Source organism: Monodelphis domestica, chromosome 8 (assembly GCF_027887165.1).
Source record: "Monodelphis domestica isolate mMonDom1 chromosome 8, mMonDom1.pri, whole genome shotgun sequence".
NCBI classification, from domain to species: domain Eukaryota; kingdom Metazoa; phylum Chordata; class Mammalia; order Didelphimorphia; family Didelphidae; genus Monodelphis; species Monodelphis domestica.
In genome coordinates, this window is record NC_077234.1 from 197,775,211 (window position 1) to 197,798,545 (window position 23,335).

At 35.9% G+C, this 23,335-nt stretch overlaps 1 protein-coding gene across 20 annotated transcripts in view; it reads right to left on the reverse strand.

Annotated features, from left to right (window-relative positions):
- MAP4K4 (mitogen-activated protein kinase kinase kinase kinase 4) overlaps window positions 1-23,335 on the reverse strand; it is a 258,922-nt gene that overhangs the window by 56,602 nt on the left and 178,985 nt on the right. For all 20 annotated transcript variants that reach the window (XM_056808412.1, XM_056808409.1, XM_056808411.1 and 17 more), the window contains exons 7-12: window positions 22,378-22,508; window positions 20,087-20,141; window positions 17,507-17,585; window positions 12,427-12,602; window positions 8,414-8,486; window positions 4,874-5,084 (exon numbers count right to left, since the gene is read on the reverse strand). In XM_056808412.1, coding sequence (XP_056664390.1) covers window positions 4,874-5,084; window positions 8,414-8,486; window positions 12,427-12,602; window positions 17,507-17,585; window positions 20,087-20,141; window positions 22,378-22,508 — 725 coding nt within the window. The remainder of the gene's footprint in view (window positions 1-4,873; window positions 5,085-8,413; window positions 8,487-12,426; window positions 12,603-17,506; window positions 17,586-20,086; window positions 20,142-22,377; window positions 22,509-23,335) is intronic.

Below are 23,335 nucleotides of genomic sequence, written 5' to 3' on the forward strand. Positions count from 1 at the left end.
TTCGGGGGGGGGGGGGGATTGGAAGGGTTATACATTACAAAGAGATTTCCAAATGACTAGAATTTTTCTAAAATGCCTGTGTAAATACGACTCTATTTTCTGTGATATTAGTTCTCTTCTTGTTCTTATATTTTAAAAGGGGACTTTCATCTCGAGTGTTAGGAAATAATACTGTCTTTAAAATGTGGCACATTTGAAATGGGCTTATAAAATGAGACTCGCTTTAAATTCCTGTCTTTGTACTTAAAAAAGGGTGGCCTGTTTGGGTTCTGACTTCACTTAGATCATATGGGGTCATGTTTCTGCACATGCATAACATCAAATTCTAGCAAAGATTGGCTTTTGGGCTTCCACATGAGTAACTTTTATAATGGCAGGAAAAGAGGGAGCTCTTTTGTTTCTCCCCAAAAGTCACCTGTTCTTCATCTTTACAAATCGTTAAACAAGAAGGCAGTTCAGTTGTAAAGGTGACTAAAAACTAGACTAGACTAACAAAGGAGATTACAGAATTTCCATCCCAGGTGATAAGCAGGATAGACAACATCTGTGTAAAACAGTTTAGGCAATTCTTTGTTTGGATTCAAGGGAATATGTTTTGTGACCACCTGATGTTTCTATGACTGGAGTTTGTACTAAAAATCATAATGTGCTCTTGATGAAAGGTACCAAAAAAGACTGCAAAACAAAGGATTTTTTTTTAAGTTACTAAGGGGCAAGGAAAAAGAAAAATATTTTTTTCTACCTTAAAAAACATAAAAAATATTGTTTAAAAATCCTTCAGGGGAGATTAGGGAGTTCATCCATGATTCCTTCCTTCCAGGATTCATAGCCAAGAAATACATAGTAAGTATTTGGCACATTTTATTATCATTATTTGTTTAAGACTTTTGAATCTTCAAGTCCTACAATTAAACTTCATACTAATCCAAATTTCCCAACTAGACTCCTTTTCTTTTCTTTTCCTCTATTTCTGGAAATTTTCTTTGTTATATGCTTTTTATTCTACATAAAATGTAATAATTTGTGAGACACTGGTAGGGTGTATGATGGTCATCTTGAAAGTTTGTAGGAGAGCAAGGAATAAGAATACTTGATGGAGAATCATGGATTTAAAGCAGATTTAAAGTAGAAGCAATGTCAAAGGTTATCTATTCCATCTCACTCATTTAAAGAATGAGATATCTGAGGCTCAGAGAAGTTAAATAACTTGCAACGGACCATTAAAAATTTGGAAAGAATGGATTTGGGGTAAGAAAATCAATTTATTGATCAAGGCTAGCAATCACCAATTGGTCAGTGATGTCTTCTTGGGCATCAGAGACCAATTCATTCAGCATATCTTGAGTTAAATACAATTTTGTAAGCTCATTATTCAGCCCTCCACCAGGCATCTCCAACTGCTGGATTTCTAATGAGGCTGACAAAGATTTTATGATCCCTCCCTGACTCCTACATTATGATGGAAAAATCATATGCCTGATCATAGGGTTCCAACATCTAGATGAAATTAGTTTATGCCTGGTTAAGAATGACTTTTCTCCATTCATCCCAATAGGGGACTCAACAACATCCCCTGGTCATATTTAGTCAAAACTAACTTTCTGTTTAATTATCCCAATTCCAGAAGCTGCTCTGGGGCAAGGAAGATACATTCCTATGTGTGTCAGGACAAAGGAATGAGGAAATAGGTTTGAAAAATACCAGGTTCTATCAGAAATAATGATATGGCATTGGGAATAATGCCTACGGTCTTATGCCTAAGGTCACACAGATGGCAAAGCAGTTACAGTCAGGATTCAAACTCAAGGACTGTATTTTCATTATACCAATATCTCCCATAGGCTTTAGGGAAGCAAATTTCAAAATCATTTAGAAATTTAAAATTAACAGGATACTACAACCAAAAATTATAAAATGGATTATATCTTAAGGAATGGGAATAGATTTTTAAGAAAAAAATAAAATTCTGCCATTATAATTGCAAACAAATCCCAGTGAAGGGAAATATCTAAAGGAGCAGGTATTTACACAAAGAACTCCTCTACATAGGAGCAAACGGGAACACAAGAAAATGGCAGAAACCAACCAAAATACTGATAGGAAGGAAAGCTTGAAGTTTCAAATGATCTGACAGACCTGAAGAACATTATGGGAAAATTTATTCATATTAGGAATAAGAAAGGAGCAGGTTCCATAATTGGGAATATAATAAAATGGTCACAGAGGACAAAGAGATAATAAGCATTCTATTCTACATTTCCAGCAAAAAGAACAATTGTTGAAATGTAAAAACTTTCTTTTTCTTTAAGAGTATAAAGAGGGAATTTTAATCCCAGGTAGGTGAGAAGTTATGAAGAAGAGAGGGACTGGCTGTTTGCCCAGAATGAATAATATCTCAGGTTGCTAAAGGAGCTTACAGATGTAATCACAGAGTCACTGTCCAAAATATTTTAAAATTGGAGAGGTACCAGACGGTAGACAATAGTTCTACCTGAGTGCTTGTCCAGAATTTCTATTTGGCCACATTAAGATCAAAGAAAAAGGAGATCTGCTTTGGCAAATTATGCTCCAACCTCAGCCCTCTCCAGTGGCAAAACCCTCCCTGCCCCACTTGAGGCTTCAGTGCCTTTCTGCTTTATTAGCCATTTCACATCCTAATCAAATAAGAAAAGATGAGGTGCCATTATTTATACATTGAAATTCACCAAAAGGGAATGTATAAGCTCTACAATGTGTTTGCAAGTTGGAGGCTTTTATCACTAATTGTTAAATGAAAGAATAAGGCTCTCTTAAAAGAGTTTCAAAAACCAGTAAACAGATGGGAAATATCTGAAAGGCTGGGTGGATAAGGCTTGTTTCCTGTCCCCAAAATCCATGTTCCAACCAGAAGATCCCAAAGACCTCCTGGTCACCATTTATAAGCTCTTTTCTCCACCCCCTAGTTCTCAGATGTCCCATCCCAGGAACCAACCATAGCTTCTTAATTTGCCTGGACTGCCCAGAGGGCAGTGCCTATGGAATCGGTTTCCTCTAGTTGGTTGCTTGGTTCTTTAATTTCCTTTCTATGAGGGCTTATCTATACCTGAATTTATTCAGTGGTTTTTGACCTCCAGGTCACTGAGAGATGATGTTTAAAAAAAAAAAAGCAACATAATGGAGAGAAATTCGCTTCTAATACTACCTACCAGAATAAAATGAGTAGGGAGATAATAATTATATTAATATATTGATATATTATTAATATTATATTATATATTAATATATAAAAATATATTAATAAAAGCAACAAAAACAGCAATAAAAGCAAACAGCATTTCTGTATAATTTTAAGGTTTAAAAAATGCTTTAAATGTGTCATTTCATTTGGTCCTTGTAACAAATGAAGGAAGTGCTATTATCATCTCCATCTTATAAAGAAAATAATGCTGAGAGAGAATTAGGGACCTGTCTAGGGTCCCCCAGCAAGGAAGTCTAAAAGAGGCAGGGTTTGGGTTCAGGTCTCCTTGAATAACGTTATAATCTACTTTATATAGTAGTTGTAAAAACTTAATTCTATCATTATGAACTTATTGCCATTACCAGTCCACAAATCAAATCCAATAATGCTCATTTTTGAATATCTATAAAAAATGGGGTTCAGAGACAGCAAAGAGTACAATTTTTGCTCTGAAAAAGTCTGAGTTTACAATAGTGTAACCAGGGTCCACAGGCTAGGATTTAGCTGAGTCATGATAGGAAATATGCCATGAATGCTCTTTAAAATCTAATACGTCATCTCCAGGACAATGACTAATGTGGAAAGTGATTTTGAAAATTTCATTAGCTAGTGAAGAATCACACACGAATTGGAAGGGAAGTTGGAGGTCATCTGACCTAGTCCCTCTAAAAGCAAAGCATCCTGGAGCTGGAAAGGGAACGGATGAGTTGGTCCAACCAATATCTAAGTAAGAATCCTCTCTAGAGTATATCCAACAACTTCTGCTTGACGTTGAGTCAAGTGGACAAGCCATATTAAGATCTGACTATGCACAAGACACTGTGACAAGAAATGGAAATATAAAGAAAGCCACAGTCTGATTGTGAGCTCACAGAACCCACCATATCATGTAGCAAACCATTAAACTTTTGGACAGCTTCAATTGTTAAATTTTTTCCTCATGTACAATCTCTGCTGAAATTTCTACTTTGTTACTGTTATTCAGTCAGTCATTTCAGGCATATCTGACTCTTTGTGTCCCCAATTTTAAGTTTTTGTGGCAAACCTCACAGTAATGCTTCTCTTTTTTGCAATCTACGGTCACATTCCCTTTTTTTTTGGGGGGGGGGGAGCCCCGCACCCCACAACATTGCATCACTAACTCATATCTGTTTGAAGGTCACTAAAACCTCCAGATCTTTTTCCAGATTAACTGCATATTTATACTTCTTTTATATTCTTCATTTTCCAGGTGCCTAATGAATATCTTTTTGGTGATTGAGACTAAATACATGATTTTCATAACTATTCATCTTGTCTAGCCAACTGCAATCTCAATCCCTTCCCTCTCCTCCCTTCAATCTTCAATTTTTCTCTATTACTGGTTTCTTCTCTGCTCCCTTCAAACATGCCTTAGTTTCATCCATTTAAAAGGAAATTCATCCTCGATCTAGTCTGATCGATGCCTCATAAAGTCTTTACTTAAAGAGATGAGGAGGAGATGGGGTTGGAGGAGAGCTTTTTACTAGGGATAAACACCTCTACCCGAGACTTTGAATAGTTGTCCCTGGGTGGGTGGGAGCTTCCTTTGGGAAGATGTGTATGAATGAGGTTATTATCTTTTAGAGCAAGTCGTGTAAAAGGAAGACCACACGGAGCCCTTCATCCTAGCACTACCTCTTCCAGTCGTCTCCTCTGCTCTTTCTGCTGTTCAATGCGTTTCTGTCTCTCTGCCAGCAGCTGCCGCTTATATTCTTCTTGCTCTCTGAGTTGCTGTTCTTGCAGCAGCTGTTGCCTTCGAAGGGCCTCGGAACGTTCCTTGTTTTCCTGTTGAAGTCTCAGGAAATCCCGTCGAAGGGTAGATTCACCGGGCACATTAACAATGGAACTGGTTTAAAAAAAAAAATGCACACACAGAGGAATAAGAGACATCCACAAGAACAAATCACTTTGTGAGCTGATGGAAACTTAATCTCTGATGCCTGCTCCTTGTTTTTCCCTTTAATAGGACTTTTATTTTAATGATTTCATCTATTTAGGTTTTAAAGCTTCTGTTTTGCAATGAACAGACATCTATTTTTTCACATTCCCACAACTGAAAAGAAAAATGAAGAATTTTTAACAATTAGGCCAAGTCAAGCAAAACAAATTCACACACTAGTCATAAAAATGTATCCCATTTTGCTACTTGAGCCCCCACCACCTCTATGAGGATCACTTGATTTTCACACTTTATTTTCACATTTTATTTATTTGGTATGTTCCCCCATTTTCATAGCTTCTATTATCCCTTCTACACAGACTGTCAAATTGTGTCCAAACTCAACCCATTATTTGCACTTCAGCATCACTGAATTTCTAATATTCACTAATATAATTTCATTAATTATAATGTGTGTGGGCTTTGAAGGCTCTGGGGGATTCTAAAAGTTGGAAGTGTGGAAAAGAAAGCAGTTTATATAGCACTATCTGCCTATTCAAACCTTACCCCTTATTTAAAGTAAATTCAGCTATGTACCTCTTCCATGTAGTCCTTTCTGATTACTTGCATCCCTCTCTGTACTTCCCATTAATATGTTTAAACAGTTTAGCAACTAAGTAACTGTTCTGTTTTCCTTAAGTTATTTATGTGTCTTTAAGAACAAAAACTCTGACTGAAAGTCTATCTTACAATGCTGCTCTCTATCTCCCAGTGTCAAGCACAAACAATGCTGATCAAGACAGCAAAAGTTAATATTTTTTAGGTATCTAACACCTTAGTGTAATTATTTACTATAAAATTCTACTAACAACCTGAATCCAGTAATCACAAAATCTAAGTTGAGTTATAAATATCCAAAGATTTTTCAAAATTCTGAAAACAAAAATTAAACCTAACTTACTCCATGTCACTATAGATTCACTCTTCTTCCCACTTCCCAAAACCTGAATAGCAAATATACTGTATTTCCTCTAAATGGGGAAGAAGAAAAAAACACTTGCATACAATTTGTGTACCTCCCACTCACTTCTCAATTCCCCATAGTCTGGTTTCCAATCATGCCACTTGACTGAAGACCAGGAAGGGTATTCTTAATTGTAAAATCTAATATCTTCTTTCCAGTTCTTATTCTTCTAGACCCTGAAACTATTGACTATTCCGTCTCCTCTCGTAAGAGCTTTCATGATTTTTCTCCAAACTCTGTGACTACTCTATCCATGTCCCCCATCCCCCTTCCCTCCCTCCCTCTCTCTTTCTCTCCCTCTGTCAGTCAGTCAGTCTCTCTCTCTCTCTCTCTCTCTCTCTCTCTCACTAAATTATCCTATCTATGTAGATAACTCTCAAATCTATATATACAGAACTGATCTCTCTTCATATACCCAGTCCTGCATTACCAGTTGTCTTCTGGACATGTTAATCTGGAAGACATGCAGATCTTTGAACCTCAAAGTTTGTTGTTTTTAAATACATTTACAGGAGGCCTAGTGACTCAATGGATTGAGAGCCAGGCCTAGAGATGGGAGGCCCTGGGTTCAAATCTAACTTTGGATATTTAGTTGTGTGACCTTGACCAAATCACTTAATCTTCATTTCCTGGCCTTTACCACTTTTCTACATTGGAACCAATATACAGTCTTGAGTCAAAAAAAGAATGTATGAGATTAAAAAAAGTATCTTCCCTTTCCTTCTCCCTCCAACCTCTTCCCAATTTGTCCTTCCTCCAAATTTTCTAATTTCTTTCACATATTTCCATTCTAGAACTCTCTCTTCTAGCTAAAATGTTTTCTTGGCTATTCCCTTAACTTGGTCATTCTCTCCCACCTTCTTGCCCTTGTATAGGTCCTTTCCTCAATCCTGGAATGCCCTTCTGCCTATCATAACCCCTTAGAATATTAGCTTAATTAATGTAGGTTGAAACATACCATTCTTTACTTCCTCCATGAATTTTTTCCTGCTGTTAAGTAGTATGTTATTTCACATGATGAATGGGCAAATATGTATCATATGATAATATATATAATATACATATACACATATACATACACAATCCATATTATTACCCACCTTCTTGGGGAAAGAGGAGAGGTGGAAAGGAGCTGAAGAATGATATAAATTTTTGGACCTAGATAATATGAGAATTTGCTTCTCATGGCTAAGTATATTATTATAATTTATTGCATGTTTATAATATATATATATATATATATATATATATATATATAATTACCCATGATATGTCAAAAATATAGAAAAAAACAAGTGGTAACAGCAACAAAAATGTTCAATTCAAGTGTAAACTCCAAATAGACATTTTCCAATTTCTTCTGGTTTTGGTATTTTTATCCTCTTTAAATTAACTTGTATTTACTTAACTGTGTAAATGCTATAATTCTCCCCATCCCAATAAAAGGTAAATTCCCTGAATTTTTAAAAATTGTTAAAATTTTTAAAATACTTCTCTACATCTAGCACAATGACAGAGCATGACAGATACTTTTAAAATGCTTCATGTTGGACTAACAAGAAACTGTTCAATATTACCAATAATGCCAATTATAATGGGCAGAAAAACCAATTCCTATGATTTTGATGAATAGCTATAAAGTTTTGCTTCTAGTATTCAATTTAATTTTAATGTTCTTGAATAAAGCATAAACAAATTAAAATCTTGGCACACAGTGAGCAGCTGGGTGGTTCAGTGGATTGAAAGCCAGGTCTGTGCCTTCCTTGTGATCAATTACTGTACTTGCTACCTCAGAGGTCCCCCCACCCAAACCATATGGGTAGGCTTCTGGTATTCTCAAATGCCCCGTTATCATACAATCTAGGTCCAAGCTACCAAATCAAGCTCTTTTAATTATTCCAAAAGTCATGGAGTCAAGAAAAACTGAATGGTTTGTACCCAAAACACAAACCTGAAAATGGTTCTGGAGAAAATGTATTTAATTCCTGACAGATAGCCAGGAAGGAGAAAACAAATCTGTCTGTTTGGAGAAGACTAGGTGTGAGAGAGTGAGAAAGCAGATGTTCACAGGTTTCTTACCTTTTAAAGGAACAAATAGAAGTGGAGAGAAAAGTTACACATTACCAGAACAAATTAAGACTCTCCCAGAATTCTCATGAATATGACAAGTATGACTTAATGATGCATTTGGAATTTCCAAGATCCAAATAGTCTTCATTTTAGCAAGAGGCAGAAATTCTTATATGCACAGAATATGCACAGAAGTTTTTACCTGGGTTCTCCTTCTTGCTCAGGTACTTCCTCCTCTTCTTCCTCACTTCCACTATACTCATACTCTGTTTCATCTGTGAAAATCAAGAAAAAACATAGAGAAGGACTGGAGAATTATATAATACTTTTGGGTAGAGACACACAAACTCCAAAGAGCCATGGACATTGTTAAAGAGTTTCATTTAACAATACCGTATTCTTTAAAATACAGCTATTCGTGTTCTACACATCATGATTTACGCTGACCTGGTGCTAGTCCTGGCTTTCCCACACATGTGGGAGAAATTCCCAACCAAAGAAAATTAGTAGGAATGGCTTATTCCTGCTCAGCAAGGTGGCACAGTGGATAGAGTGCCATGACTAGGGCCAAGAAGATCATCTTTCTAAAAAGTTCAAATCTGGCTTCAGACACTAGCTAACCGAAACTGAGCAAATCATTTCACCCTGTTTGCCTCAGTTTCCTGATCTATAAAAGGAGCTGGGGAAGAAAATGGAGAACAACTATAGTATCTTTGCCAAGAAATCCCCAAATGGGTGTAGTAGAGGCAGGTATGACTAAAAACAACTGAACCACACATTCCATAGAATTCTTTATAGGCATGAAATGTATCCCCTGATATGTTTTTACCAATAATGAGCATTTCATAAGGCACCTTTAAGGGTTATAAAGCAATTTACATATATGATCTCATTTGAGCCTCACAATAACTCCAGAAGGCAAGAACTCATTTTAGAGATGAAGAAAATGAGGCCAAAAGAGAAGTTAAGTGATTGGCCCAAGATCACTCAACTATTGAGGGTCTGAAGTCAGATTTGAACTCCTCTTCCGAAGCCCAAGTCCATCACTCTATCCACTAAGGCACCTTCCTGCCTTATTGCATCAATGTGTCTGTCTTGGACAAATTCTCCAGATACATGGCTTGAATTAAAAAAATGACAATGAAGGCAAAGCATTAGGCCACTCTGTATTTTGGAAACTATACTGTCTTTTACTGATCACACCCCCAAAATCCAATCTTTTAAACATGTTTGAAATGTGGAATATAATGATTGAAAAACAACTTAATTAACTACAAAACTCAAGAGACAATGGGGAAATTGAAGTAAAAGATATGACCAGTGGTGTATATACCTGGAAAAGAAGCTGAGCCATTCAAATGCAAAAATATAAAGAAATCTGGTAAGACAACCTAGTGATGCAATGGTATCCTCAAGGTATAAAAAGAGAAAAGGCTTCTGAAACAATGGGTGAGAGCCTTTATGAAAAGATTTGTGGTAAGACTTGGAAGAGGGTCATACAGGATGAGAATCCAGATAAGAAAAAGAGCATTATTAGTGGAAATACTCAAACAGTGAAGGAATCACATATGGGAAAATAGTGGATCCATTCACAAAAAAATTAAGACATTTGGAAAAAAAAAAGGGCAAGGTTTTTAGTATAGTTTGGTTTTTTGTTTGTTTTTGAGGGAAAGGTGTGTTCATTTTTGAGGTGCCAACAAAGTAGGAAGCTTGAAATATGAAAAGAATGCAATTAAGAAAAATTATCTTTGTAATGAGCCAAAAGCTGTAACTTGTATCTATTTGTACATCAGAGTTATAAAAAAATAAATCTAATCTCACAGACAACAGCTCTTCAAATATCTTCAGAAAGCTAACAGGCCTCCTCTACATCTGCTTTTCTCCAGGCTAATAATCCCCAGTTTATTCAAATGGATTCTTGTATGACACTTAAGTTATTTTACTGACCTTCTACATATGCTCAAGCATGTCAATATCTTTCTAAAAATTGGTCCCCAGAAATTAATATTCTACCTGTGGTTTAACAGGAGTAGAATACAGGAGGACTCCCAAATCTTCTTACACTGTGCTTCTGAGAATGCAATCTAAGAACAAAGTAATTCTTTTGGGCTACCATATACTATTCACTAAAAAAAACAAGGCTATATTTTTCCTCTCAATGGATTGCTGTCTCTATCCATATACCTCATTCTCTTCTTCTTCAACTGATGCAAGTACAGATTTAAGATTTTTCTATTATCATTTTTTTCTACTCTTATATTTCATTATATGAGATTAAATCCATTTTTCCAGTCATTAGGAAGCTTCTAGACACCAATTTGCTTATCTAATATATTAAGTCTCTAGGGCTTAATTTTATGTAATTTGTAGAACTAACAAGCATGTGTTTCATAGCTTCTCTGAAGTGACATAAAATCATTTTATTGGTGACCTCTCTCCATTGTAGTTGACACTGGCAACATTCTTTAGATATCTAGTAATTCAGTAAATTCAAAATCTACCAAATTTAATTTACATTACTAACTTTTGATGAGTGAAATATTTCAGTGTAACAAAGTTACTAAGTTGAATATTACTGATAAATGAATTAAGATGTAATCGATAAAGAGATGGGTTAAAAGGTACCAGGATGGACCCAAGATTTCAGATTTGACTAAATCCCTTTTATAAACTTTTTCCTCTTATCGCCTGACTCTATTCAAAGGTCAGAAAGGTTTCTAATTAATAGATTAGGCTTCTAATTGCTTTAGAAATTCAGACAAAAGGAAGTTCACTATAGACTGAAGTCCCTGGGGGATGAGGTGAGTCTTTCTGGGTCTTGATAGGAGAGAGGAAGAGAGAAGTTATTCCAGGGAAACAAATACCACAAAGGCACAGATACAGAAATGAGTATGGTCTAGGCTATAAGTAATAAAGAAAACAGCCTTAATAGGGTATAAATACAGGTAAAAATATTTGGATTTGATCAACAAGGAACCAGTTCCTTAGAAGGGAAGGGACATAATGAAAGTGGCATTTTAGCAAATATCTATTATCCAGACTATGACAAGCAGTTAGATGGACAAGAGCTAATGCATCTAAACCTCTATTTTGGATATATACTCCAAAGGGCAAGGAACTAAAGCTGGATTTAAAAGAGGAGGATAGAGCAGACTGGACTGAACTTGGGAAACTTAAAAAAAAAAAAGAGCTTTGAACAGTCTCCAAATTTCTCTGGGAAAGAACAGTCCATCTTTAAAATCAATATTCTTTCTGATGATGCCATAGGCACATGAGGCCAGAAAGACCCCAATCACTAAAGGAAAACACCAAATCTCGCGCTCTCGCTCTCTCTCTCTCTCTCTCTCTCTCTCTCTCTCTCTCTCTCTCTCTCTCTCTCTCTCTCTCTCTCTCTCTCTCTCTCACACACACACACACACACACACACACACACACACACACACAAAAGGAGAAATACATGGTGGATATGTAACATATTACCCATCCTCAAAAAACTAAACGGGGAAATAGGGTAAAGGAAAGACATACATTAAAGAGATATACAAAGAAATAAACAAAGTGGGCAAGAGTAATACATATTCTGAAGCCCCATAAGTCTACATACTACATCAAGGATTTTAGAGGATTTCTCCCTAGCGCTCCTGGCAAATGGGAAGACAAAAACAAGAACTGCAAAGATTAGAAGGCAAGGACAGACCGTGATCTGTAACACTGGCATGTCCACATGGAGGAAGCTACAGACCCATCAAAGCCCTGAAATATGGAAGCTGTTAAAAATGCACACAGTAAGTGCTCAATAAATACTTAATAATTGAAGGGAAATTATTCTTGTAGTAATATTTTGGGGTGAAATAAGAATAGGAACCAAGACGAGTCCTAAGAAAGAATTAAAGTAAATCCCTCTACAACGCTGCTCAATTGCCCAGCTACCCTCCCTTAAATGAATGTTTAATAGGAACAGCTTGGAGGCACACTGGAAGCCTTACTTTGGCTCCAGTTTGGTGGCAAGGTCTATCTTTGGGTCTACGCCGAAAGCAGAAATTAAGGGCCAGCGTCTCCATGGCGGAGGATGTGAATACCTGATGAATGGCCATTTGGCACTACTCACTGAAGGGGGGAGAGGGTGAGAAGAATAGGCGGGCAAAGCCTATTCAAAGGGACAGGAAGCTGGAAATAACTGCAAAAGAAAGATTAAAAATAAAACAAATTTGATACCTTTCTCCCCTCTCTTCTTTCTCGTCCGATCTATATGGTCCTTAAGCTGGATCCTAACTTGCCTTTCATTTGGCTGATCCCTTATAAAAGGATGTTTCAAAAGCTGCTCTGTGGAGGGACGTTGCATGTAGTTCTTCACTAGGCACCCCTCTATAAAGCTAAAAAACTTTTTTGACCTGTAGAAGAAAGGGGGGAAAATTAAGAATCTGTATAACAAAGAATCATTAAGTTTCCACTGAAGAAAGCACCTCCACAAAACAATCATGTACAGTAACAAACCAGCAAACCAGGATCGTGAGTAAACCTGAAGACACAAGACAAAATAAAAATGCTGCAGAAGTCACTGTGGAAGGCTTAAAAAGTGCCGCAAAAGGCTCCTTACAAGCGACAGAGTAATAATACATAGGGGCCCGGCCCATTGAAATACAATGAAAGAAACCTTTGCCATTTATGAAAGAGGGAGGGGGAAACGACAGTTAAATCATACCGTGATACCACTCGGTTAAGAGAAGGACGTCGACAGAAGCACAGACTGGGAAGAATGGGAGAAAGGAAAAAGGCCAGAAAGAGGTGACATCAGATGACAGGTCATTTAATCCAAGTAATCCCTCCAAATTCATAAAGTTTTCCCCAAAAATGACAGTTATAATTGGGTTTTTTTAAAGAAAGAAAAAATATTTCCTCTTATCTAGATTTATTCTGCTAGCTGAGAGCTAGAAATTGCATCACCTTTATAGTTTCTTGTTTTGTAAAACTCTTGATTTCTTTAATATATATATATATATATGTATATATATATATATATATATATATATATATATATTTCTTTTCCAATTGTAGAGCTTAGGATTTTTGAGTTATCTTGTGTCTCAACACAGCCCACTTTTAAAAAAAATCCAGAAATCAATCATCTGATTATCAGCATCTCTGAATGAAGTTAAAACAATTTCTGGACAGGCAGGCACTCAATCTGGGATTCCATAGGAAGCATTTCAACTCAGTAAGACCAGTCAGAGCTTGTCCATTGTTAGCAAAGCCTTTCCAAGTGGAGAGGGTCAACTCCATGCTATAATGAGGTTACACATTAGGACTTGAAGGGAAATTACATTTTATCACTTTTTTATTATTTTTAATGGTTTTTTACTCCCTTTAAGACTGAATCTTTTACTGATTGTGTGTTTACTGATCAGTGATCTTCTCTAACTCTCCATTTACATCTATATGCCTTGTATGCTCTTATCTCCTAGATTTGTGAGTGCTTTGTAACACTTAAAGTACAAAATAAAGTCAAGATTACTGTTTAACAAGTACAACACTTTTCAACTATCCTATCTCTAATTTGTAATTCTGCAATGACTTTATTTTTATTAAATACCTATGATTTCTCTTCTCTCTTGAAGAGTTCTGCTTTCTGAGGGAAATTTTAGGAAAATGTCTTATTTCTCATTTGAGACTTATCCTACTTAACTAGTCAGAAAAAAATTAAAATATATTTTCATAAAGATTTTCACTATGCTGACATTCTAGGTAAAGGTTTTGGGTCTTTAGACTGTGATTTATTTAAGTAAACTTAACTATTTCTAAGAGTATATAATTAAGAGTACACAATTTTTATATCTTCAAGAGATTTTTATAAACAAATGAGAGAAAACGAAATGGGGACAATCCTGACCTTAGCATTTTATTAAAAACATGAAGGGCAACTAGGTGGTTCAGGGGATTGAGAGCCAGGGTTCAAATCTGTTCTGGCTGTGTGACCCTGGGCAAGCCACTTAAACCCTACTGTACTCTTCTGCTTTGGAAACAATACACAGTATTGATTCTAAAATGGATATATATATAATAACTTCTTATCCATTTTAGAATGGATATATTTAGACTAGAATATATATGTGCATATATATACACACACATGTATGTGTGTGTCTGTGTATGTATGTTACATATAAAGATGAGGAACAGCTAGGTAAAACCACCAGGGCTGGAAATGGGAGGATCTGGATTCAAATGTAGCCTCAGTCACTTTTTTAGCTGTATGACCCTAGACAAATCACTTAACCCCAATTGCCTAGTCCTTGCTACTCTTCTGTCATCTTATGTTGGGACAGAAGATAAGGGTTTATTTTACTTAAAAAAAAAAAAACCTGGGACCAAAAGTCAAGAAAGATGAAAGTTGCAGGTCCAGGCTAATATTTCCCAGCTCCATGACTTTGGGCATATTTAGGCTTCCTGAGTATCATATCTTTATCTATAAAATGGAAATTGGGCATGATGACTTCTGAACATGAAGATTTAGGACATGAGAGGGCAAATTCCCCCACTTTACAGGTAAGAATGGTCAGAAAAGTTCAGATGGGTCCCAGGACATACAACTTTTATCTGAACCAAAGCTCAGATCCTCCAGATCCGATGCCCATCTCTTCCACTGGAGCATGCTGTCTCCAATAATGCCCCTTTCAGAGCTGAAATATCCTTTAGTAGCTTAACTATCTTTTAAAGCGAAATTTTTAACTATGGCAATCTATTTCCCAACATGCCATTTAACTAAGAGGTCAATTGCATTTTCTTCAACTATGTGACATACAAAAGAAGTTTGAAGCTTATTTCGATAAATTCTTAGCCACCCACCATGGTTTGTTAGTTTGTTTGGTTTTTTTCCTCAGTGTAATTTCACTAGCATTGAGAGCACCCACCGAGTTTTCCCCTTGGAAACTTATCACCTTCTCTGAAAAACTGACTTGCCTACAGTCACAGTTCTGGATGTGTGGAAGGGGGCTTTAAACCTATTTCTTCCTGATTTTGTGATCCACTCTCTATTCGGTGTGTCATCCTGACATATACAGATTATATAAAGGGAAATATAAACCATCAGTAAATAACAAACTTCCCAGGAAGACAGGTGACTCAGGACATTTTTATGAGTCAATTCTATTCTATAAAATTGCCATGTAACAATGGGCTTGAGTTAGATGTTGCTGAAAATTTGACTCTCAAGAGATGGGAGACAGGACTAAAGGAAGTTATAAAATCCTCCATAATGTCTTGTTCTGCTCTTCATCTTGGGCAGAAGGTCACCTTGGATTCTGGAAGGCTTAGTTGGGAGAGCTCTGGCAGGTCTAGCCAAGCCAAAAAGGCTTCTTGGTTCAGACCCAACAGCAGGCTACATGGTTGGAAATGTTTATATCCAGAGTTGGCTGTTGGGTGGGGAATTTTTCAATCATAGCAACTCATGAAAAAAGGCTATCCAATGAAGAGCAGTGGGTCTGCCATATGCATTACATGAGGCAGGACCCAAAGTAAGGCTATTTCAGATCTTGGAATTATTTTCCTAAAACAGGAGCCTGAAATGGCTAAAATGTTGTCAGTCCCAGAGTAAAATTTCAGAACATTCTTGCTTGCTGCTGTTTTCATGAGAGGGCTGTTTGATCAATAATTCCAAAGCTCAAAGGGATGAACAAATCTTAGGAAACAATTAGGAACAGAAACCTCTGAGATGATATGCTTTTGGAAAAACAACTGTTCCAAAGGGGAAGAAGGAAGAAAAAAGTAATGTGATTCAGTCAACATCAAGATATTTACTATAGTGAAGGATGAGACATGATAGTGAATTGTTGCCAGCAAGAAAAATAAGGGGAAAAGACAATTCTCAGTTCCCATTAAAAAATTATTTTGGAAAGTTTTGTCCAAAAATTTAGAGGAAGGAGTTGAGACCCAGAAAGTGAAGACAAGAGTGAGGAGAAGAAGAAGAGGGCAGAGACAGGCACACAAGGAATATTTTTATAAACAAGGAACCCAAAGGTGGTCAAAAGAGTATAGAAGAGGAAGAGTACATAGAATCCATCAAGAGACCATATGTAGATGTTTAAAAGTATTTTGACAGTAAGTGCCATATATGTTCAAGATAAGAAATGTAGTCAGTAATATAAAAATAGCTAACATTTATAGAGTGCTTTAATTTTGGACTGTGCTTTACATGGGCTTTATCTCATTTTGATCCTCAAAACACTAAGATAGACATTATTATTACTCCCATTTTCATATGAGGAAACTGAGGCTCAGAGCTGTTAAGTGAATTGCCCAGGATAATATAAGTTCTATCCACTGTGAACCATGATGCTGCTTTAGGAACCTGCTACTTTCAGTATTTACTGGTGATGTCTATTGTTTTTGGTTTTTTTAATATCAAACTAATAACGCCCTCAGGGACCTAAAAGGTAAGGGTGAGAAATAGGGAAATCAGAAACCTAGGTGAATATAGTTTTAGACGAGCAGAAAAGACACATGGGACAAAAATAAGCCAATGTTCAAATACTTGAGGAATCCTAAGGCAAACAGAAATGGAGACAGGGATTACGGGAAAACAGGTATGAAGGAAAGGAGAGTGTAAGGGGAAATGATAGGGATAATTTCTCATACAAATGTTGGTCCATGGTATGACAACAACTGTTTTCCTCCACCAAATCTAAAGTAACACCTGGCTTGACTTTGGAATTCTGAATGTTTTTGTTACTGAAAGTCACCCACTCCCCTAACATGTTCAGGTTGAAAACCAGCAAGCTGATTGTGGGAAGAAAAACATGGTACCATTAATGGATTTTCCTCATCTGGCAAGAAAAGCATTCTTAATTTCAATTCTTTGTAATAATTACAGTAAAAGCCTTCATTAACTTAAAAGGCTCCTTTCCACTGATGGACTAAAAGTCTGTGACACTGTCCTTTAATGTACTGGATTTTTAAAATTCATTTTGCACTTAGCCATAGTACACTAAATTTAAATTTGGGGTTCTTGATTTATTTGTCATCGTACCATAATGTTCCATTGTGAATGGAATGTTATTTCATTTTTTAACTATATCATGATTCAAAGATTTTTCAGGAAACAATAGACCCCCCCCCACTACCCCCCAAAAAATCAATTGACCCTTTCATTAAGTGTTTTGGGTTGCAGTCTCAAATACAGCTCAAGGAAAACTAAGATCCAGCTTTTGTGGCTTTATTTTGCTTAAAATGAGAGAAGCCAAAACCATTTTTTGAGGGTAAATGACAAAAACTAACAAAAAGAAAACAAAATGCAACTTACCATTTCTTTGACTTTAGACGGGGAGGAGGATTCCGGGGAATCAGGAAAAGTGCTCTCATTGGATGCATGTCACAGAGAGCTGGTTGGAGGACAGAGAAAAAACATCTATAAAAGCATGCCATTTTTCAGCCTTTTTGTCATAGTTTCTTTGGCTTGTATTTGAATTTAAATGTCTTGTAAACTTTGATTCATTAAAAAAATAAGGCAGTTCCCCAGTTCACTACATTCTGATCTGGTTGCTACATGTTAGAATAAACCTGCTTGAAATCTTACTAAAGGAAAAAAAATTCTAACTCATAATACATAACACACTTTTCAAAAGTCACTAAAGCAAGTATAATAGCAAGCAGGCATTCATACTCTGAAAATTAAGGGACATTTTTCATAAATCATACCAAGAAAAGTTAAAATAGTAAATAGGTTAATGACTAAACCATTCCTTAATGATGGCAGTGTTTTAGAAGTAACCAAATGTAAAATTCTAAAAAAAGCTCAATTACCTAAGTAAAGCACATACGCCATGTTTTACCTCAAATACTTAGTTAGATAAAAAGGAATATTTGGGTATATGTGGATGCATTCAAAAGGTAGAAACCAGGTCTCATAAGTGAACTGTGTCTTGACATACACTTCAAAGATGCAATAGCTCTTCAGTCTTTTCCTTCCCCCAAATTGGGAAGTAAGAATTCTCAGTATTACTACTTCTAACAGTGGAGAAGGTCTATTTACTGGAGCTTTCTCCCCAAAATCGGAAGCATATCTATAATCTCATTTTCTTCTTTTACGACTTTCCATGATGCAGATCAGAAAGGTGAGGGAGAGAGACACTGAATAGTGAAAATCATTTTTGAGACAAGAGAAATAAAACTTTGCTGGGTCCAGTCTGCCTTTCCTGAGGTTTTTGTTATGTCCAAGGTCCACAAGGGAGGTAATCTTTGTTTTTTCCTGCAGCAAATTCTGGCTTTCAGTTGAATAGCATCTTTACAACTGTTCTGTCACCATTTTCATCTTCCCTAGCTGATTACATCTTCCCAAGATCATCAAGAACCTCAGTCACCATCTTCTACACATGAGATGTTTCCTGATGATCCCTCTTTCCCTGACCTGCTCCTAGTACCATCCCTTCCAAAATTTGGTGAATTTATTTTATATAAATTATTTATATTCATATTATTATCAAGATAGAATTATTCGTTTTTGAGCACAGAGACATTCATTTTTTGTACAAATGATCAGCACAGCCCAGCACTGTTCATAGACACTTAATAAATGCATTTGTTATTTGGCGAATTAATCATGTCTAACTTTTCATGACCTTTTCTGGGATTTTCTTGGCAGAGATTATTAGAGTTATTTGCCATTTTCTTTTCCACCTCACTTCACAGATGAAGAAACTGAGGCAAGCAAGATAAGTGACTTGCCCAGGGTCACATCGCTAGTAAGTAACTCCTGGACCACTCTGCCACCTGGCTGCCCTACTTAATAAATGCTTGATTGTTTATTGATTCCATGTCCTTTATGTGTCTTTTAAAATGCTTTTATCTTGAGACCTAATCAGCTCCTATATGGTCAATTATTATCTTTATTTGCTCATCCTTTGCATCATTTTACCTCATTCTGAGCAAAGGATCCTAAGATATTTCTCTCTCTTTTTCTTCTTCTGCAGGGCCCTCTCTAAAGCAACATTATCACATAGGTGAAGCTTATACCTGAAATATGCCTAATTTCAACAATAATTGAAAGCGCCTTTCTTAATTCCCCAGGTTGTTCCACAAAACCCCAAAATCACTTTGTATTTATTCTATATTTATCTTGTCTGAAGTTACTGGGAAATGTTCTCTCTCCCAAATGTGGTGTAAGATCTTTAAAGGCAGGGATTGATTGTCTTGGTCTTATACTTGTCTTCTATTACCTAGTACATATTACCTCACACATAGAATATTCTTAATAAAAGCTTATTGATAGAAATATCACAGGGAAAGGTTATGGCTTTTTTTCTTCTCTCCTTCCATCTCTAACCCTTTCCTGAATCAACTGTCAACTGTGTTACTTTAACTTAATTCAAAATCAAAGAAAGTGGACTTTAAAATGGAAGAAAATTACATGGATTGGGGAGAAGATGGAACAATCTATTATTTTCCTGCACAGAAAAATTTGTCTCCTATTATCAAATCTCCCACAATCCACAAAAGTCAATATTGAAGTTCATTTCTATGTTTCAAAGAACACTCATTTTACACTTAGAAAATCACTGTCAGCATCTAGACTTAGCATGATCCTCGCCACCACATTATGAAGACCACTTAGAAACAACAGAGATCCCAAGATCTCTCCCCTTCGGTGAAAAGGTCAGTACAGAAACAGTAGACGTCAAATATTCTTCTTACATCTGAAACATCCCAGCAATTATCATCCTCTCCCTGAAATGCTTTGTCAGTGATATCTCTGTCAACACAGCTGTTTCTTTTTTTAAAACCTCATGGATAGGTTTAGATTACAGCCAGTCCCATCGATGCTATACATTTCAGTCTTAAATGAATGTCTTTGAAAAATGAGGAGAAAAAAAACAAAACCACTTACGGGGAGCACCTTCTGCCATCTCAATGGCCGTAATGCCACAGGACCAAAGGTCACTCTGCAAAAGAGGACAGATCCACGTTAGCAGATACCTTAGGAAAATGGGACCTCATTCATTTATTATTAATAATTCAGGCAGAGACAGAATGAAAGCTACTGTTGGTATGTCTGCTCCAATAGGGTTTGCAAAGCAAAACAGATAAGATGAATAGGTTTAATGTAAGGGAAAGCATCCTCTTCTAAGCACAAGCTTTTGTATTCTAGCTTCTTCACGGTGTGACCTTGGGTAAATGATTTCACCTCTCTGGACATCAGTTTCTCAATCTACAAAATGAAGATAATTATACTTTACAACCTAACACTGAGGAGTTATTATGGAGGAAATAATTTGTGAACTTTAAAGCAATATCCAAATGAGAGCTGTTATTTTCATAGTTGTCCAAGATAAATGATAATTCCAGTTACTTCATGAGATAGAAGAAAGCAAAAAGCACTCTGGAAAAAGATGCATTTGAGTGTTGTTTCTAGTTATGAATTGAGCTTCGTCCAGTTCAAGAGACAGGGTAATTCACAGTGAGTTAAAACCGAGTGCTCTGTTGGCACATAAATAAATGAAAACGTTCCAAATGAGCAAACTCAGCTGTGATAAATATTAAAGTCAAATTACAGATTCAGATAATCTGAAGAAGGAAATTAAGGATAGGCTTATCAATACAACTCCTTGTTATATGACATGTAAGTCACATCAGTGCAAGTAAAAAAAAAACAACTTTTATGCTATTTTATATTAAATAATAATGCTAATTAGTAGAGTCCAAACCACTCACTAGTAATGAATGTGTCTTAATTCTAGGCTAGTCCACAGCTCAGTTTTCTAACTATGAGAGCTAGGAAATAAGAGCATAAACAAAATTGCAATTATTTTTTATGAATTAATTTTTTTAATCACAAAATTTAACCTATTTAGAAAACTTTTTAAACTATATTTTTCACAGCTATAAGCATACAAAACAGGTAATTTTTACTCATTTTTCAACTGGATCAAATGAGAATATGCATATATGTGTGTGTATATATATACATATATATATACATTTATATATATGTATATATATACACATTTATATATATATAAATATGTGTGTGTACATACATATATACACATTTAAATACATATAATTATATTTTCACTAGATCCAATAAGAATATGTGCATGTATACACACGTAGATATTTTTGATCTAGTGAGAGAATGAATCAAAACTATCTGTGTGCCTGCATATATGTGTATAAAGCATCAGAAGGTAGCTGGGTAGCTCAAATAGACATGGGAAGTCCCAGGTTCAAATTTGGCTTCAGACACCCTGGGCAAAATCATTTAATTGCCATTACCTAGCCCTTACCACTCCCTTCTGCCTTATACTAATACACAGTACTGATTCAAAAGATGGAAGGTAAGGATTTTAAAAACAAAGCATTATTTAAATGTGTTACTTTTACTTATTATGCTTTCATCTGAAGCTTCTCAAAACTTTTATCTTTCAGACAAATTAAATATTATTTATATTATATTTATATTATAAATTATAATATTATTATTAAATAATTATTAAATATATTACCTTTTGGTAATCATCATAACACATGTGAAAATATAATAGCAAATTCTAAGAGATAGATGTCATCTAAAATCTATAAACTATACAAGTTCCTCTACCAAAACAGATCCAACAAGGACAGGCTGTACCTATTATACTTTTTGTAAACTATTGAAGCTAACTAACAAACAGTGATTTCAGCATGACCAAAATAAAGTGTATTATCCATTCGAGTCTCTAGGGGTCACTAGAATGTTAATATAAATAGAAAACAAAAGCTGTAAAAGTAAAACATTTTAATACTCCCAAGCTACATACAAATGAAATGGTCCCCACTGGGTTTTTTCACTTGTTAATACAGTCATCTTTGAATTACAATGGATGGCAGTGAGTCCAGACAGTAACATCTTATTTAGTCCTATAATATAGGTCTTCCTCATTAGGAGAACTGTTTGCCCTCAAGCTCCTCTGGAGCCAAAATATCATTTGAGGATAGCATGCCTGATATGGGGCAGACAATATGTGTCAACAAAAACCTCGTCTCATTTTTTTTAAAACACCAAATTTAAATCGATTAACTGTGTCCTACTAGATAGGAAAACAATTCAGAAACAAAAAGAATTTAAATAAATGAACTTGGCCGTCTTGTTGGACCATCAATGACTTCCAGGATCAACAATAAAAAAAGGACTCTTACTCTGTAATCATAAGTCGCATCAGGATTCTCATCACAGGCAATGACCTCAGGAGCCATCCAGTAGGGCGTTCCAATGAAAGTGTTTCTTCGTCCAACTGTCCTATCCAACTGAGCACTGACACCAAAATCCACTGGGGGGGGGGGGGGGGGGAGGGGGGTGGAGAAGGCAGGAGAATAATCAATAATCAACCAACTGACAAGAATTTATTGAGTAGCTACTATATGCCAAACAGTCCTGTACCAGTCCTGCCAGAATAAAATGCAATGACTGCTGACCTCAAGTGCCCTATGGAGAAATAATGGGTACACAAAACAGAAAAAAGGTAAATAAAATTAAACATCTCTGACAAATATCAGGAGGATGAATGCTCCATGAAGTAAAATGGCCTTTTAAAATATTCTCTACAACACTTCTTTTCCCAGAAAAAGGTATTTCCCAGAATGTGAAGAACTAATTAAGACCAAAAACAAACCAAAAAAAAAACACCACCATACAATAATATTGTTCTGGAAGGCCTTTATTTTGAGAGAATTTCTGGGAATACTTTGGCAGACAGGACCACAACACAAGGCAAGTCCTTGGTCAGAAGAAATGACCACAAGAACTTGATTTAGCCTCTCAAACACTTGACATGCATAAAAGGAGGAGAAAGGAACAAAAACTTTTAGGCAAAGGACTTAAATTAGAAAGCAGAGTGGAATTGTGCTTACTCTGTATAAAGAAAAATAATCAGAATCTCAAAATATACAAGGATTTTTTTTCTCATCACCTCAAAACCTGTGGTGGTTCCATTTGATTTTTCATAGTGTGGCTTTTACAATCAATATATATAAAAGTGCCTTAGGTTCAAGCTGGTTTTTATATTCAGAATGCCATTTAAGTTATGAGGTCTAAGGAAAAATTGGAGAAGCCATAAGACTACTATGGACATCTTACTTACCCTGTGTCCTTGTCTAA